This window comes from Quercus robur, chromosome 11 (assembly GCF_932294415.1).
Source record: "Quercus robur chromosome 11, dhQueRobu3.1, whole genome shotgun sequence".
In the NCBI taxonomy this organism is placed as follows: domain Eukaryota; kingdom Viridiplantae; phylum Streptophyta; class Magnoliopsida; order Fagales; family Fagaceae; genus Quercus; species Quercus robur.
In genome coordinates this window covers 25,896,720-25,915,898 of record NC_065544.1, presented here as the reverse complement: position 1 = coordinate 25,915,898, position 19,179 = coordinate 25,896,720, and the positions used below count along the sequence as shown (strand labels likewise).

At 33.4% G+C, this 19,179-nt stretch overlaps 1 protein-coding gene across 1 annotated transcript; it reads left to right on the top strand.

The window, feature by feature from the left end:
* The first annotated feature begins 9,398 nt into the window (after positions 1 to 9,398).
* On the top strand, positions 9,399 to 14,567 carry LOC126704877 (subtilisin-like protease SBT4.15). Its single transcript, XM_050403869.1, has 11 exons — positions 9,399 to 9,488; positions 9,625 to 9,713; positions 10,774 to 10,871; positions 10,969 to 11,112; positions 11,227 to 11,332; positions 11,622 to 12,129; positions 12,322 to 12,422; positions 12,658 to 12,876; positions 12,987 to 13,098; positions 13,198 to 13,411; positions 13,976 to 14,567. The coding sequence occupies exons 1-11, from the start codon at positions 9,399 to 9,401 to the stop codon at positions 14,506 to 14,508; spliced, it is 2,214 nt and encodes a 737-aa protein (XP_050259826.1). The 3' UTR covers positions 14,509 to 14,567.
* The last annotated feature ends 4,612 nt before the right edge of the window (positions 14,568 to 19,179 follow it).

Genomic DNA, 19,179 nt, shown 5'->3' with positions numbered 1-19,179 from the left:
TATAAATCGTATATGGGTTCAAGCTTGGAACAAGTGGGGAACGCTTGTTATTTAACCCAGTTTTTTATGTGAAGTTTAGCTGATTTCAAATTTGCGCACTACAATTTAGAGTTATTGATACTCTAAAATCTAAATGCATATTTTGCCACTATTTAATGTTTTTTTTTTTTCTAAGTATAAGAAAGAAACAAAGTATTTATAATTTACCATTTTGTTGTAATATAATTCAGCAAAAATGGGTTAGGAGATTTGGACTTTATAAAAACTAGTTGAAAAAACACATTAATAAAATGGCCTGACATATGTCATTTATGATAACTCTAACCTCATTTGAAATTTTGTGAAGAAAGAGTGCTCCAGTGATATATAGCTCATTAGATATCTAGATTGAGCACTAAAGAACAAGAGATTTAATTAAAAATTGTCTCTTACAAACAACTCCACGGCTAATCATCCCGCTAGAGCAATTTAGATTGCCATACTCCAAATTCTCCAAAGAATTGCCTTACGTGAACTGACCAATAAATCCTTGGTAAAGAGGCTTGAGGATGAGAATTCTTTGTCGCCACCCAAAACAGGCATCTTCACCTTACACACATAGTGATGCAGTAACGAATGCATCAGCAGCAGCTAAGTGTCCAGCAGCATCAATGTAAAGCTCCAATGTGTAATCGAATAGGCTTAATGATGTAATTAAATTAATATCAGTTTGTGCAAGAATTAAGAATAAGTTACAGCCATGTGGCATTTTGTTCTTGTTAAAATATTTTTATAAAAATAGTAATATTTTTTATTTATTACCTTTCATTCAACTATCTGTTATGAGTTGCTTACCTAGTAAACGTTATTGGCTAACGTTTTTCCCTTTATTCAGGTTGCATTTTGATAGCTTATTTTTTGCCAACTTATTTTACTATTCAGCTTATTTTTGCTATTATTCATGGGCCTCATTGTACTTTTTAGTACTATTCATGGGCCCCACTGTACTATTTTAGCTTAATTTTACCTTTATTTACAGTATTTTTAACAAAAAGTTTTCAGTGTCAACAAAATAAGCAAATCCCAAACAATCCCTCAATCTTAATACATTGTTTTTAATTCTGACCTTAATTGGCTGAAGTTATTGTCATTAGTGCTCAAACGCTTTTTAACATTATGGCTATCCAAACCTTTAGTATTTGTCAAACGTTTTGAACACAATAAAACGTTAGGAAGATTAATTGTATTTAAACATGGGATTAAATGACAAGGTTTCACCTTAGACAGATATATATTCCCTTGGTTATTTCCGGTTTAGCTATTTCATTTTTTTATCGGCCAACTTTATTTGAGAGCTTGCCAAATATATATTTACACACACATATATACATATATATATATATATATATATATATATATAATGGTCTAAACTTTTATATATTGCAACCATGCTTTCTACACAATATTTTTCGGGGTATGAAGGTTGCTCATTCTAAGTGTCCAACAGCATCAGTGAAGGCCATGAACTTGCCTTCCTGATCACTATCAAAATCATGATTAGATCCTTCACCGTCACTTAAAGTGACAGCCATGGCCTTTCCTTTAGACCTCAAGTATGTAGGACATTCAAATTTTATATGTCCATAACGTTGACAATCAAAACATTGTTGACCAAAAGAACTGCTAGAAGTTTGACCAACCTTTTCTTTTCCAAAATTAGGTTTTTCGAATGAATCATTCTTAGGTTGCTCATTCTTCTTCACATTCTTATAGTCAGCAAAGATTTTGTTTCTTGCATTTGTATTGTTATTTTCAAAAAGTTTCTGAATTGTTTAGTAAGGTAAGCAATTTCAATAGAAGAGATTTCATTGTGAAACACACTATCATCAACATCATCTATTGATTTCAAGGCCAAAGATTTAATCTTTTGGTCTTAGGAAGGTTAGACTCATAAATTTGAAGGGATCCTACAAGTTTATCAACAGGAATGATATCTACATCCTTACTTTCAGTGATGGCTGTCACTTTGGGTGTAAAGTCTTTTGTTAAGGATCTTAAGATTATTCTATCTTAGGTTTCACATAAACTTCACGCAGATTAAATGCAAAGTTAACAATGTCATTGAGTTTAGCATAAAATTCATCAAATGATTCATCCTCAGACATTTTGATACTCTCAAATTTAGAAGTCAACTGTTGCAATTTATTGGTTTTGACAGCTTTAGTTCCTTCAAGTATAGTTTGTAAGATATTCCATGCAGTGTGTGCTACTTCTACATTAGATATCTTTTTAATTTCTTCTAGTGAAACAACATTAAATATAGCATTCATAGCCTTGCTGTTATGACTAGTAGCTTCCTTTTGAGCATCAGTCCATTGAGCCAAAGAAGTAGCAGATTTTTCCCAACCAGTTTCAACAGACAGTTGTACTCTCTCATCCAGAGATTTCAAGAAGGCTTTCATCCTCACCTTTTAGTATACATAATTACTCCCATCAAAGTGAGGAAAGATCACACCTCTAGTACTTTTTTAACTGGATATGTCTTTTTGTTTTAAATATACAATGGTAAGGGGGGTAGGTTTTAATTTTCACATTTTATTTAGTTGTAGGTGATGTGGCAATCTCTCATTAAAACAAAAGGAGATTCCAATTAAAAAAGTAATGAAAGTAAGCCACACCCCTCGCCACGAACATTATATGTATTTGTTCATTTATTATAAAAATTTGAGTAAATTGTATTAATGTTTGCGCATTTGATTTTTTTTGACCAATTTTTCACTCCTATACTTTTGTATACAAATTTCATGAAGTTTGTTCACTCACCCATTTTACATGTGTTTTTTTCTCTCAGGTAGAGTGCAAGATACAGATTCAAACTTGTAAGATATTTCCTAAACTAGATATACGTGTGAATCGTTTCATTGAACGCAAAAGTCAATTATGGACTGAATTATGCATTCGTTCTTTTTCACAAAATAATTGCTGCGATCTATGTATAACCATGGAGACGGCATATTGTGGAAGATGTAATTATTTAGCTTGTTATTGCACCTTCCACCGTTAATGAACTATGAACTATGATGAATTACAGTAAATATAAAATGTAATTTTTTTTCTTAATAGCGTTAACCTTTTTATGGACCCTCCTGTTGCAATTCAGTGATAATGTTTGGCCTCCTTTACTTGGAGAATTAAGGTTCTAATTCCCTACTTGTTGTAACAAATAATTTTTATTTTTATTTTTAAAATTAGGAAGCTTCTTAATTTTGCTAGGCTATCAACTATAATTTTAGAAAATCGAAAAAATTACTTTTTTCCTGCTGCGATCTATGAACTATAATATAGCATTTTATTATATATCTTTAAGTGTATCCATCCATATGCATGTGGTTATAAGCTAGTATCTTATAAAGTCTGATTGTGAGTCTATAAGTATTATTATAGTGTTTAGAGCATGAAGATTGGGTCTATCAAGCAAATATCCTTTTGTTTTTGAGAAGATATCAAGCAAATACCTTTGTTGTTTGTTTTTATACTTTGGCCTCCTTTCAATCCAGATTTTGGTTCCATCCTTGGTCATGCTATGGCACCACCACCAAGTTTAGGAGGATTTGAACACCCATGAACCCCATTTTTCACAACACGTGAAGGGAAAAAAAAAAAAGAAATTGCAGACTAATGCACTGTGATCTATAGATAATATATTAAAGATATATAAAAAAAAAAAAAAAAATCACCTGATGAGAAGTGCTTGATGATGTGACATATTTTCAAGTTATGAACACCGAAGATATTGAAATATTGTAACAATTTGATACCTGTTACAAAAGAAGAAACTGGCAATTGTTAATGTTTCCCCAAAAGCAACATGAAGTGGGCCCAACCCATCAACCCCTCCCTAAAGTCTTTGGATAGTAGCTGGAAAGTTGAGAATTACTGTTTAGGGATCACTTCATCATTAATGCTGCTAGAGAGTTAGCTGTGGTATATTTAATGTAGTGGTAGCAGCTTTTCCCAAGATATTTGTAGATTTCCTCTGTCATGTCCCTTCTTAATGTTTATCCTTATCCATGGAACGGTCTGGAATGTTGCTTTTGACGACAGTACACTTCCTCTTACCTCGACTTTACTCTGCTGAGATGACACTCCACCTCTGACCTTTGCCAGGCGATCCTGATCGGATTTTACCCCTTTACTTACTACCACTAACCCTCATGCAAGCAGTTATTCGTCCTCGGACTAGTTACGTCCTCGGATTGGGCCATTGGCCCAATACATGTCTAGAGATGTACTCCTAGGCTTTTCTCCCCCAAAATAGCCCCTCAAAATTCTTCTTTCTGGCTCCTCGGGAAGAAAGGAGGATTTTGATGTCACAAAAATCACTCTGTGCTCATCATGCGCTATATCAGATCTGGCAGTTGCCTTTTTAATTGCCTAAGGTTTGCTCTTGACGCTTCGGTATCCAAGACGCGCCTTCATTAAATTTTGACAGTTCTATGCTCCCCACGTTCTATGGTGTGATGTGGATCCAACGATTGAGAGTCTTGCTAGAAACCAAACAGGATCTTTCCCGCTCGCAACCTTTCCCTTTGATATAAATACGATTGAAATCAATCATTCTCCTCACTTTAGTGCTTTAGACATTGAACTTGCAATTTCACTCACTCTACTCGTGCCCTCACAAATCTCAAAAGGCTTGTTCGAGAAGTCCTTTCCTTTTCTAAAAAAGTCTTCAGAAACCCTCCCATTTTATTTTTCATCTACTTTTTCTTTTTTCCGCGTCTATTTCTCCTTGGCTCTATTAGCTTTCTTCTCCTTTTCCCCAGTACCAATAGCCCTTCTCTAGAAATGGGTAGATTTGCTTACCTAGTAGATTCTGAGGAGGGGGTAGCGAACTATAGAACCCAATATAGGATCCCACCAAATGCTTACATTAGGTATTGCAAGGAAGGGAAATGGTTTGAGAAAAAGCAGGAGGGTGAAGTAGTGATCCCTATGATTGCCTTCATAGAGGGAGGGATGAAATCCCTATGGGTACTATCACCAGAGACTATCTTATGGCTCATAGGCTAGCTCCTACCCAATGTGCCCCAAACATGTTTAGGATTTGGGGGAGTATAGATGCCCTTAACGAGAAAATGGGCCTAGGGCTTACCCACCACAAAGTTAACTCGGTTTATAATCTCCACCACCTAAAGGGGCAAGGGTATTACCTAAAGTCTAGGTACCCTGAAATTAGACTAATTCAATGCCTCCCCGACTCAAATAAGGGCCTAAAAAAGGACTTTTTGATCATCTTAAGGGAGTGGCATAATGGCCTCCCCTGCCCAACGAGAGAGGGGAAACCAGGTAGGGCTTTCAGTCTAGGTTTCTTATTTCAGAATAATTTTCTTTCTCATATTTTTTATTTGTATCAGTATAGGAATTTTCCTTTGACTCGTTCTTCTTTTTTTTGCTAACAATGTTTTTCTGTCTTTTTTTATGGGTTTGCAAATCCGAATGCCGCTGTACCAAACTTCAATCTGGTAAATCAATCAAGCTTAGACCAGATTTTAAAGGCCGAGGTATTCATCCACAGCGATGACCAGCTTCATGCAACACATTTGGGTTTGTGTTCTTTAGTGTTTTTGTTGAACATGAACCAGTTCTAAATTCTTGTAGTTTTTGGATTTTAATTATGTTTTTTCTTTTTTATTTTGTTAAAGTTGATACTTAAAAAAAAAAAAATTAGATGATGATGTGGCCTTTTTTAATATTATTTTAATGGCCATGTCAACATTTAATGTGCCAACAATGCATTCTGTTTGTCACGTAGAATATTTATGTTAAGTGAATAACAGTAGGAACCAAAATGGAACGCTTTTTTCATTTAGGGACTAAAAGCGGTAAAATAAAAAAGTAGGGACCAAAATATAGATAAAGACAAAATGTTAGGACCAAAAGAGCATTTAAATTTTTTGCTAATTACATTGATTTGGGAATATCCCACATACAAATTCTTCTATGAGTTCTTTGTATTTATCTTTTTGTTATTTGAGTCAAAATGAAATTTGAAATGAATATATATTTTTCTCAAAAAATTAGGGGGGGCCGGTCAGTCAAATTTTAGTAAAATTTATCAATTTCTTAACACTATTTCAATGCAATTAATGAAATTTTTATAAGGTTAGGACTTTTATGACTTGAATGATGTAGATTGTTAGAGAAGAACTAAATCTTTCTTTTTCTTTTTTTATGAATAGAAGAACAAAATCACTTAGACTTACAATGTTTATATATTTATATGATTTTAAAAGTGAAGAGTGAAGATAGTGTAGAGTTCAGAAATTAGAAAAAAGGGAGGGGGGGGGGGAATTACAGGTTATCAACTTGTGGTTTGCCTCAAATTTAACTTACCCACCCATGATTTTATTTTTGACACTTTACCCACCTATGCTTCACTCCGTTACTATTCCATAACCCACCTCTCTTTCAGACGTTGCTCTAACACATAATTTATCAAAAAGAAAAGCCAAAACACATCAAACACTCCTCACTCCCAAAACACACTCTCATCCAACATGCTCACCAAACTAAGATCCCTGATTCTACAATGCAATGTGCTTGAGATAATGCACTAAGAACCATCTGGGTTTTGATCGTGCAAGTAAACTGAGGAAGAACGAGACACAGATTCTGGGTTCATCAGTTACAAATCGTATTTTTGATTTTTGGTACTTGATCCATTTGTTTTCTCTTGATTTGGTGAGTTCCTGACTTTGTGAGCTTCAAGTTTTGGTTTTCTTTTACTTTCATATGCACTGTTCATCTGATTCTACCTAGATCCCTTTAATTTTTGAAACCTAGGGTTTTAAATTTTTTTTTTTGGAAATTTGGTTTTTGCAAGGATGATTTACATGCAAATCTATGTTTTTTTGTTTTTTGTTTTTTGTATTCATCAATGTGGGGCTACTGGACCATAGGATTAGGCTTCTTTCATCAATGTGGGGCTCTATGTCCCTAGGTCTATAAACTTGTACTTGTATCATTGTGAGGGAACTTGTTTTTCTTTCACAAGTCACTTTGTTTCGATTATTGCTTTTCATGAGTAAAAATAGTATTGATTATTGCTTTTCTACTCTCCCTTTCCATGGGTTTGTCTCCCAGAAATAGAACAAAAACTTTTAATAATATTGTCTGTTTCTGTGATGTGGTTTGTGTGGACCACAGGACCACATGATACATACCCAATTGGTTACTTGAAATAGTTGGTTTCTACTTCAAATGATTAATTAATGACATTCATCTCTAGGACTTTTCCACAAGCAAGCCCATCTCATCTGTTGGTATATAGTAAGGGAAATTGAAAGTCAAATTTGACTACCTAATAAAGCAATAACCTATAATAGATTATGCTTTTCCACATTCAAGCCCATCTCATACTTTATTGTGATGTGTTGTATTTTATATGCAAATGGTTGACTTGACATTCAGTTTTGAGATTCATCATGTGGCCAGTTTGTGTGGAACCCAGATTTGGTATATTTAGGAGACAATATTTCTTTTATCAAGGAGGTTGAACCCGATAAACTTAGTTTATTTGAAATACTAGATATTTGTGGTGATTTGGGGGCAATTAGTACAAGTAGATTTCATTATCTTATTCCTAAAGGTCATTTGGAGAAAGGGTTAAGGGTTGAAAACTGAATGTTCAGTTCTGTTTTCAGCCCATGATGATTTGGCTTTGTAGGAATTAATGCACTAGGGTTCCTAAGCATATAAAAGATATATTTTATAGGCGTCATCAAAGAGACAGAGAGACACATGAATAACAAGAGTTGCTGCGACCTTTGTGAGCCTAAGGTTGTGTAACAAGCTACTTTTAGCTCATCCAAGCGTGGATTGAAGAACTTTGCAAAGCTACAACAATCAAAAAGGCTTCTGTGGAGTTAGTCATGGATAGGGAGATTCATGCAATGGAGAAATCTTCTACAAGATCAAGTCCAATTGGGGATTAAAGCTAAGACAAGTATAGCTAAGTAGGTTCTACTGTATGTAGGTACTTTAGGATAGGCTTGTAGGGTAAGATTTATTGTACTTGTAACCGCTTTTTTCTTATTTGTGGATTCTTAGGAAGTGGTGACTTGAAATTCACCGGATAAAGTTTTGCCTATTTCCCCATCATGATCAAATCACCTGTGTCAAACTTATTTTCACTACATTTAATTTAGTTTGGTGATTTGGTTGTGCTTTATTATGATTTGCATGTAATTTGACTAATTAATTAACTTGGAAAATTAGATTAATTAACTGGAGTCAATCTATAACCCAACAAAGATTCCATAACTTAAAAAATAAAAATAAAAAATAAATAAAAAAGAAGCAAAAGTGCAAGCTACACCCCTAAATTTTGGGTTCTTTGGAATTTTCACCTTTAAGTTTTATAATTTAAATTTTACTCCCTAAAGTTATTCTTTGTTCGCATCAGCAGCACATTCGTCCAAATTTTCCCTTAAGTGTCACATAATCTTGCCTGATGCATTTAATTTGTCCAAAAAAAAAAAATGATGAAACGTAAAAAAGAATGGGTAATTGTCCCACATAACTTAAGAGAGTGTGTTGTGTGTAGTATAACTTGTCTCACCCTCCCTTAAAAGTTACCATGACTTTTGAATTGAGTTGTGGTGTGTTTTTGTGTTAAAACCTCTTTCCATCTCCCTTGTGTGTACGTGTATGTGTTTGTTTCTCAAAAAAAAAAAAAAAAAAAAAAAAATTAATTATGAAATTTTTTTTACGCTACAACAATGGTGTGGCATGATGAAATTGTTAAGGTGTAAATAAAGTTGTTAAAATTCTATTTCAGCCTCCAACGTGAGTTTAGAAGTTAGTTTTAACACTTGTTTTAGTCATATAAATAACAAATTCTTAATTTGTACATTGTTTAATTTTAAGGGATTGTACATTGTTTAATTAATTAAAAATTAAAAAAAAAAACTCTAAAAACAAAAAATTTCAACGTAGAAATTTTTTTAGCGTCTCCTCTTAAAAAGGACGACAAGCTAAAAAAGAAATGGTGGGAAACTAATTATATTGAAGTTACACCTGAACACCTCTGATTCCAATTCTAATTTTCCTATCGAGCAAAAGATAGAGAAAAGAAAACATTGCTTCTCTTTTTCTAATATTGCACAATTAAACCTTGTGAGATGGAGAATCATTTGTTTAGCAAACTGCATCAAATCTCCCCATCCTTACCTTTAAATAATTAGTCTATACAAGAATCATAATTTTGGAAAAAGTCAAAGATTCCATTTTAGCTCAAAAATTTCCACCAGAATAGGAAAACACAAAAGACAAAATCTCTGACTATAAATATAAGAGCAAGATAGAAAGCAAGAGAGAAAGGAAGAGTGGTACTGCATACAAAGGAGGAATCAAAAATGGTTCAAATTTGTATGATCAGCCTCTTCCTTCTAGCTACGCAGCTTCATTGGTCATTCACTCATGGTTCTAGTGACACAGTTAGAAAGGTGAATATATATATATATATATATATATATATATATTTTTTTTTTTTTTTTATTTGTTTGAACAGTAATAATGTATATTATTTAATGTTATAATTTCCTTCATATAATCAGAAATTTGTTTTTCATTATCACATAGGCGTACATCGTGTACATGGGAGAGGCACCGCAGTCAAAAGCCTCTGCCACTGATCTTCATCACAACTTGCTTTCTTTAGTTGTTAAAGAGTAAGTGGGATGACAAAATATCTAAACATTGCATGCTTACATCTACTCATGTTTAATTCAAACAATAATAGTTTTCCATTAGTTTCTTACATGGAATAGATTTTTTTTTCCTTTTTTTTTGTGTGTGTGTGTGTGTGTGTGTGTGTGTGTGTGTGTGTGTGCGTGTGTGGTAATTTATACCTAGAATAGTTCATGTAGAAATAGGTAAATGAGATATAAAGAAAAGAGAAGGAAGAAGAGAAAAAACATTAGAGTTTACATGATTCGGCCAAATGGCCAACATCTACGAGACAAGCTCAAAAGCCTATATTTTCTCATACACCTTTCATGATAGTAAATTACAATAGAATCCATATTTATAATAGAATTACATACAAAAGTAAAAATAATCTTAATTTGAATTACATATTAAATAGTAGTTGTCTTAATCCCATGATTTTCTCTAGCAATCAATCTATTAATTTGTTCACTAATCCCAAAATTTTCTCTAGCAATTAAAGTTGACTTGTTCTTCACTTTCATGGAAAGTAAATTATACATTCCAACTGTTCAACTTCATATATAACAAATCCGGTAGGTATAATTTATACAAGGGTCAAAGATTTGGTGGTGGGGGGGGGGGGGGGGGTTCCATAATGGCTATAGGACTTAGGACTTAGGAGCTTATCAATATGTAAAGCATCAAGCTTTTCTATGATATAAAATTAGTTTTTAGGGTGTAATCCATAAATGATATGACATCACATCTAGCATGCAACAAATTGCAACACTTTTTCCCTCTCTTATGTGTGTATTTGTTTCTCAAAAATATAAATAAATAATTGTTCCACATTGCTTAAGAGAGAGTATTGTGTGTTGTATAACTTGCCCCACCCTCTCTTAAAAGTTACCATGGCTTTTGAGTAGAGTTGTGGTGTGCCTTTGTGTTAGAACATCTTTCCCTCTCCCTTGTGTGTGTGTGTTTGTACTTTGTTTCTCATAAAAAAAAATAATAATAATAAATAAATAAGTTGTAACATTTGGGTGGACAATTAAACGATTGAGTATTGTCATTTTTCAGTGATCATATTGCCCAACAGTCCAGAATATATAGCTACACAAAGAGTTTTAATGCATTTGCAGCAAACCTATTGCCACAAGAAGTTCAAAGACTACAAGGTGCACATTAAAAACTTCATGTAACACATCATTTCCTTTTCTTTTTCTTGGGTTGTTTGTCTTATGTAATTTATATACATATATGCATCCATTACAGAGAACGAAAATGTGGTGTCGGTGTTTCCAAGCAAAATGCAAAAACTTCATACCACAAGATCATGGGATTTCTTAGGAATGCCTCAATCAATGAAGAGAAATCATCAAATTGAAAGTAACATTATTGTTGGTGTATTAGATACAGGTACTAAGTTAAGATTACTTCTCATAGAGATTTGATTTTTCCATGTAACCTGTCATCGTGGAGGAATTTTAATCACTTTTCTAATCTTTCCATTCACCTCCCCCTATTTTTTAGGAATTTATATCAATGCTCCAAGTTTTGATGACAAAGGATTTGGACCTCCTCCATCAAAATGGAAGGGTACATGCCAAGTCAGAGGCAACTTCACTGGCTGTAACAAGTAAACAATCTCAATCTCTCTCCTCGATTGTGACCTGCCACAAAACAATGTGTCTAATAACACAATATTTGATTAATTATTTTATTCATTTTTTTTTTATTTTTTACAATAGTTAATATGGCGATGCACAATAAAAACAATGTTGAATGAATCTTAATTAAAGTAATTTTATTCCTATCACAAAATATCATATCAACCATTCTGAAAGAAATGTTGTCTTTTTAAATATTACTTTTGTACATGCATGGATGTCTCATTTAATTTCCAAGCCATTTACCATTTTATGCAGCAAGGTAATAGGTGCAAGGTTCTACAACCACGGTTCCGCCACTCCCCACCCAAATCCATCCCCAATAGATGAGGAAGGCCACGGCAGTCACACTTCGTCCACCATAGCAGGTGCCTCGATAGCAGGGGCAAGCTTATACGGTTTAGCCAAAGGCACAGCTCGAGGTGGGGTTCCATCAGCACGCATTGCAATGTACAAGGTGTGTTGGGCCGATGGTTGCAATGATATAGACCTTCTGGCTGGACTGGATGATGCCATTGATGATGGAGTTGACTTGATATCAATATCCATCGGAGGGGATTCGACAAGCTATTTTAACAATCCCATTGCGATCGGTGCCTTTCATGCAATGAAGAGGGGGATTTTGACAACATGTTCAGCTGGGAATAACGGCCCATATTTGTATTCTGTGCAAAACACAGCTCCTTGGATATTGACTGTTGGCGCTTCTGGCATGGATAGGCAGTTTAGGACTCTGGTTAAAGTTGGAAATGGCCTAAAAACTGCTGTAAGCTCCTCTTTTTTTTTTTTTTTTTCGTTGAGAAGATTGGTGTAAGTTACTTCTTTCTAATATTTGATGAGTCTTTGATTTCTATAATATTTAATAATGAGTCTAATATTTCTTCATTGATTTGTGTGTGGGTTTTCTAAATATATATATGATTTTAACATATACATTTATTGGCGCATTGTATAACAGGGATTTTCCATCAACACGTTTTCACCAAATAAACGGATGTACCCTCTAAACACTGCGGTAAAAGCAGCCAATAGAAGTTTAGAACAAGATCACTCTCCCTGGTAATTATAAGGAATTTTAACTGATGCTTACCCTTGACATGATAGTCCCTTTACAAATATAAGTTCTTGTGGTATAAAGGGAAGAAGGGCAAGGATTAGAGTTCAAATCTCTAGGAATGAGTTTCACACATATACACTTAGATTATGTTAGAGTATGATTATTATTTCAAATTTAATTGAAGATCACCCTTGTCTGCTAATATTTGTAGCACTAACCAATTAAAGAATTGGGCAGGTTGTGTGATGATGGGAGTCTGGACGCGAATAAGGTCAAGGGAAAGATTGTGCTATGCAAAGAAGGACTAATTCAAGATTACGTTAAGCAAATAGGTGGGTTGGGGGCTCTTGTATCTCTCCAACAGCAGAAAGATACAGGGTTTACATTTACCATCCCTGCTGCGTTCATTGATGCTAATGTTGGTGACAAAATTGAAATATATGTCAACTCAACTAGGTAAGTATAGGGAACCATTTTTTTTATTTTTTATTCTACCTATATTTATTTTCTAATTGATATTTTAACTTTCTTTTAAGATTTTTTTTTTTCATTGGTAAAACTTTTAGAGCCCCTCAGGCTGTCATATACAAGTCTATAGCAGTCCACAATGCCGCTACACCCTTTGTGGCTTCCTTTTCGTCTCGAGGTCCGAACACGATCTCTTCCAGCATAATTAAGGTAACCCTTGCAATGATTACCATTATAGGCATAAATTTGTGTATTTTTTTTTTAGCATATATACTAGAATGAGGGTTTTAAATTATGTATGATTTGCAGCCGGATATTGTGGCACCTGGAATAGATATTCTCGCTGCTTACTCTAAACTTTCATCAGTGACTGGGGATCTTGAAGACAACCGATTTGATGTGTATAATATAATTTCTGGAACATCAATGGCTTGCCCTCATGTGGCAGCTGCCGCTGCCTATGTCAAATCATTCCACCCTAATTGGTCTCCTGCTGCAATCAAATCGGCCTTAATGACAACTGGTTAGTCCCCTTAAATTCTCCCATTTAATGTGTTAAAGATTAGTGCCACTTTACAAGAACCACCACTTGAATGGTGTCAATTAGAGGTTATTAGTGTTTAATTGAAATTCTCTAATGCAATCACATTGCTTATTGTTTACCAGCAATGTTGTTAATACTTAACATGCCAGTTGGTTTAGAGTAAATATTACACATGTTAATATATATTTGTTGTGATGGCTTAATTCAAATCTTAATTGTGATATGGATTTTCTCCGTGATTAATGGAGATGCTACAAATTTTATTGCACTACCCTTACAAACTAGTGTGACACTATTCACAAAAAAAAAAAAATTAAATATTTATTTATTAGTTATTGAAGTTGCACCAATCAAATTTATAGTCACCTTAGTGTGTTAAGCTCAAGTAGTAAAATTTGTAATAATCTTAACGTACATATGTATTCCTTCTATGTAAACACATAGATCAAGATATCATCCCATACTTCCCTAAAATAAGTTTTATATGAAAATTAGCTAGGCTTTCTGAGTGTTTTATAATTTTGCTTCTTAATTGATGATCAGCATCTGAATTGAAAATCAAAGATGTCCAAGCTGAGTTAGCCTACGGGGCCGGCCAAATTGACCCAGTTAGAGCACTGCATCCCGGTTTGATCTATGACGTGTCAAAGTCCGACTACATCCACTTCCTATGTAATGAGGGTTACTCCGGGACAGCACTAAAAGTGTTCACTGAAGAGAAAACAAATTGCTCAAGTATCCCTGACATTGGAGGACATGATGCCCTAAATTACCCATCCATGTATTTGCAACTTAATAGCGCTAACTCTAGTATATCAGCCATCTTTCATAGGACAGTTACAAATGTTGGCTTGGAAAAAGGTATATACAAGGCAATTGTCAAGGCACCAGCAACTCTCAAGGTCACTGTTGTTCCGAAAGAACTAGCTTTTAGTCACTTGTACGAGAAAAAATCTTTCATGGTTGTGATAAAGGGGCCACCATTGAACAATATTTCCAGTTTATCAGCATCACTGGAATGGAATGACGGTAAACACAGAGTTAAGAGCCCTATACACATTTTTTTGGACATATAGGTCAAATTGTTTTTAGGCCTATATAATGTCTAATAGTGTAGAGCTTGGCAAGCTTTTTGTATAAATCGTATATGGGTTCAAGCTTGGAACAAGTGGGGAACGCTTGTTATTTAACCCAGTTTTTTATGTGAAGTTTAGCTGATTTCAAATTTGCGCACTACAATTTAGAGTTATTGATACTCTAAAATCTAAATGCATATTTTGCCACTATTTAATGTTTTTTTTTTTTCTAAGTATAAGAAAGAAACAAAGTATTTATAATTTACCATTTTGTTGTAATATAATTCAGCAAAAATGGGTTAGGAGATTTGGACTTTATAAAAACTAGTTGAAAAAACACATTAATAAAATGGCCTGACATATGTCATTTATGATAACTCTAACCTCATTTGAAATTTTGTGAAGAAAGAGTGCTCCAGTGATATATAGCTCATTAGATATCTAGATTGAGCACTAAAGAACAAGAGATTTAATTAAAAATTGTCTCTTACAAACAACTCCACGGCTAATCATCCCGCTAGAGCAATTTAGATTGCCATACTCCAAATTCTCCAGAGAATTGCCTTACGTGAACTGACCAATAAATCCTTGGTAAAGAGGCTTGAGGATGAGAATTCTTTGTCGCCACCCAAAACAGGCATCTTCACCTTACACACATAGTGATGCAGTAACGAATGCATCAGCAGCAGCTAAGTGTCCAGCAGCATCAATGTAAAGCTCCAATGTGTAATCGAATAGGCTTAATGATGTAATTAAATTAATATCAGTTTGTGCAAGAATTAAGAATAAGTTACAGCCATGTGGCATTTTGTTCTTGTTAAAATATTTTTATAAAAATAGTAATATTTTTTATTTATTACCTTTCATTCAACTATCTGTTATGAGTTGCTTACCTAGTAAACGTTATTGGCTAACGTTTTTCCCTTTATTCAGGTTGCATTTTGATAGCTTATTTTTTGCCAACTTATTTTACTATTCAGCTTATTTTTGCTATTATTCATGGGCCTCATTGTACTTTTTAGTACTATTCATGGGCCCCACTGTACTATTTTAGCTTAATTTTACCTTTATTTACAGTATTTTTAACAAAAAGTTTTCAGTGTCAACAAAATAAGCAAATCCCAAACAATCCCTCAATCTTAATACATTGTTTTTAATTCTGACCTTAATTGGCTGAAGTTATTGTCATTAGTGCTCAAACGCTTTTTAACATTATGGCTATCCAAACCTTTAGTATTTGTCAAACGTTTTGAACACAATAAAACGTTAGGAAGATTAATTGTATTTAAACATGGGATTAAATGACAAGGTTTCACCTTAGACAGATATATATTCCCTTGGTTATTTCCGGTTTAGCTATTTCATTTTTTTATCGGCCAACTTTATTTGAGGGCTTGCCAAATATATATTTACACACACATATATACATATATATATATATATATATATATATATATATATATAATGGTCTAAACTTTTATATATTGCAACCATGCTTTCTACACAATATTTTTCGGGGTATGAAGGTTGCTCATTCTAAGTGTCCAACAGCATCAGTGAAGGCCATGAACTTGCCTTCCTGATCACTATCAAAATCATGATTAGATCCTTCACCGTCACTTAAAGTGACAGCCATGGCCTTTCCTTTAGACCTCAAGTATGTAGGACATTCAAATTTTATATGTCCATAACGTTGACAATCAAAACATTGTTGACCAAAAGAACTGCTAGAAGTTTGACCAACCTTTTCTTTTCCAAAATTAGGTTTTTCGAATGAATCATTCTTAGGTTGCTCATTCTTCTTCACATTCTTATAGTCAGCAAAGATTTTGTTTCTTGCATTTGTATTGTTATTTTCAAAAAGTTTCTGAATTGTTTAGTAAGGTAAGCAATTTCAATAGAAGAGATTTCATTGTGAAACACACTATCATCAACATCATCTATTGATTTCAAGGCCAAAGATTTAATCTTTTGGTCTTAGGAAGGTTAGACTCATAAATTTGAAGGGATCCTACAAGTTTATCAACAGGAATGATATCTACATCCTTACTTTCAGTGATGGCTGTCACTTTGGGTGTAAAGTCTTTTGTTAAGGATCTTAAGATTATTCTATCTTAGGTTTCACATAAACTTCACGCAGATTAAATGCAAAGTTAACAATGTCATTGAGTTTAGCATAAAATTCATCAAATGATTCATCCTCAGACATTTTGATACTCTCAAATTTAGAAGTCAACTGTTGCAATTTATTGGTTTTGACAGCTTTAGTTCCTTCAAGTATAGTTTGTAAGATATTCCATGCAGTGTGTGCTACTTCTACATTAGATATCTTTTTAATTTCTTCTAGTGAAACAACATTAAATATAGCATTCATAGCCTTGCTGTTATGACTAGTAGCTTCCTTTTGAGCATCAGTCCATTGAGCCAAAGAAGTAGCAGATTTTTCCCAACCAGTTTCAACAGACAGTTGTACTCTCTCATCCAGAGATTTCAAGAAGGCTTTCATCCTCACCTTTTAGTATACATAATTACTCCCATCAAAGTGAGGAAAGATCACACCTCTAGTACTTTTTTAACTGGATATGTCTTTTTGTTTTAAATATACAATGGTAAGGGGGGTAGGTTTTAATTTTCACATTTTATTTAGTTGTAGGTGATGTGGCAATCTCTCATTAAAACAAAAGGAGATTCCAATTAAAAAAGTAATGAAAGTAAGCCACACCCCTCGCCACGAACATTATATGTATTTGTTCATTTATTATAAAAATTTGAGTAAATTGTATTAATGTTTGCGCATTTGATTTTTTTTGACCAATTTTTCACTCCTATACTTTTGTATACAAATTTCATGAAGTTTGTTCACTCACCCATTTTACATGTGTTTTTTTCTCTCAGGTAGAGTGCAAGATACAGATTCAAACTTGTAAGATATTTCCTAAACTAGATATACGTGTGAATCGTTTCATTGAACGCAAAAGTCAATTATGGACTGAATTATGCATTCGTTCTTTTTCACAAAATAATTGCTGCGATCTATGTATAACCATGGAGACGGCATATTGTGGAAGATGTAATTATTTAGCTTGTTATTGCACCTTCCACCGTTAATGAACTATGAACTATGATGAATTACAGTAAATATAAAATGTAATTTTTTTTCTTAATAGCGTTAACCTTTTTATGGACCCTCCTGTTGCAATTCAGTGATAATGTTTGGCCTCCTTTACTTGGAGAATTAAGGTTCTAATTCCCTACTTGTTGTAACAAATAATTTTTATTTTTATTTTTAAAATTAGGAAGCTTCTTAATTTTGCTAGGCTATCAACTATAATTTTAGAAAATCGAAAAAATTACTTTTTTTTCCTTTTTTTTTTTCGACAATTCAATAATAATGACGGGAAAATGAATATTTGAACCTTGGATGTCATGAAGACACCAGAAAGTGCCAACCAGGACCTATGAGCAAGGGCGGCTTGATGCATTTGGGGGCCTGAGACGAAGATTGATTATCTTGTATTGGATGTAAAATTACTACTAATTAATATAAACTACGTAATTTTTTTTTTCTTTTTTTAGAAATTTTATAGACAGAAAAAGTTTGACAAAATTTTTCATACTTGTTGATGTAGCAGATTGATAGTGGTAAGTAAAAAAACATTATTAGTGGTAGACTTAGAAGAGGACGGAGCTAGAACTTGAAGTTAGGGGGGGCAGTTTTGCTGTTAATTGTGTGCGGTGGCTCTCGCTTCCGGCTTAGTTAGTTAACAAATAATGAGGTTTTTTTTTTTTTTTTTTTTTTTTTTTTTTTTGTGTGTGTGTGTGTGTGTGTGTGTGTGTGTGTGTGTGTGTGTGTTTTTTATTTTTTTATTTTTTATGTGTGCATCTAGGTATGGACAAAATTATTTTATTTAAATTTTTTTTAATGGTCAAGTTGTTTGTTTTAGGTAAATTGGTTAATTGAGTTTAATTGTTTTTAGCTTTACTATTGGTAATTTTTGTTGTTGAATAATTTTTTTGGGCTTGTTTATTTTGCTTTTGATTTTAGATTTGGTCTTTAAAAGGAGGAAAATGCTAGAATTACAAACTTTTTTTACAAATTATTAATGTGGTGAGTGGTTATTAGTAAGTAAAAATGTGATGTAAGTGATGGGCCCAAATGCAAACCAATAAAAGTTTACTCCTACAACAGTTTGTAAAAATGTTATAGAAAATTTTGTGGCTAGTGTAGTACTCCTAAAAGAATCAATGATAGTATTAAGGGGGGCAAAGTGTGATTTTATAGAACAAAATTGATAAAATTGGTGACTATGTATATATTAATTATAAAAAAAAATAGGAGGGGGGGGGGGGGGCGTTGGCCTCCCAAGTCCAAGTCTCTTTCTGTCCCTAGACTTAGATGAGAACTAGTAAAAGGTTGCTAACTCAACTCTTATTATTATTTTTTTTTAGAAGTGCAATATTCACAAATTTTTTTACAACAAATCCTAGGTTTTAAGTTGCCTTTTGTTTTCTATTTGAAAATATCACTATAATTATTATTTTTTGCCATCAATAACAACCTACTACTTAACATTAGTTGTAAAAGTGTTGTGAAAAATATTGCGGATGTTGCATTTTTCTCTCTTTATTATTTGTTTTTCATTTGGTAAAAAAATATTATTTTATTTATTG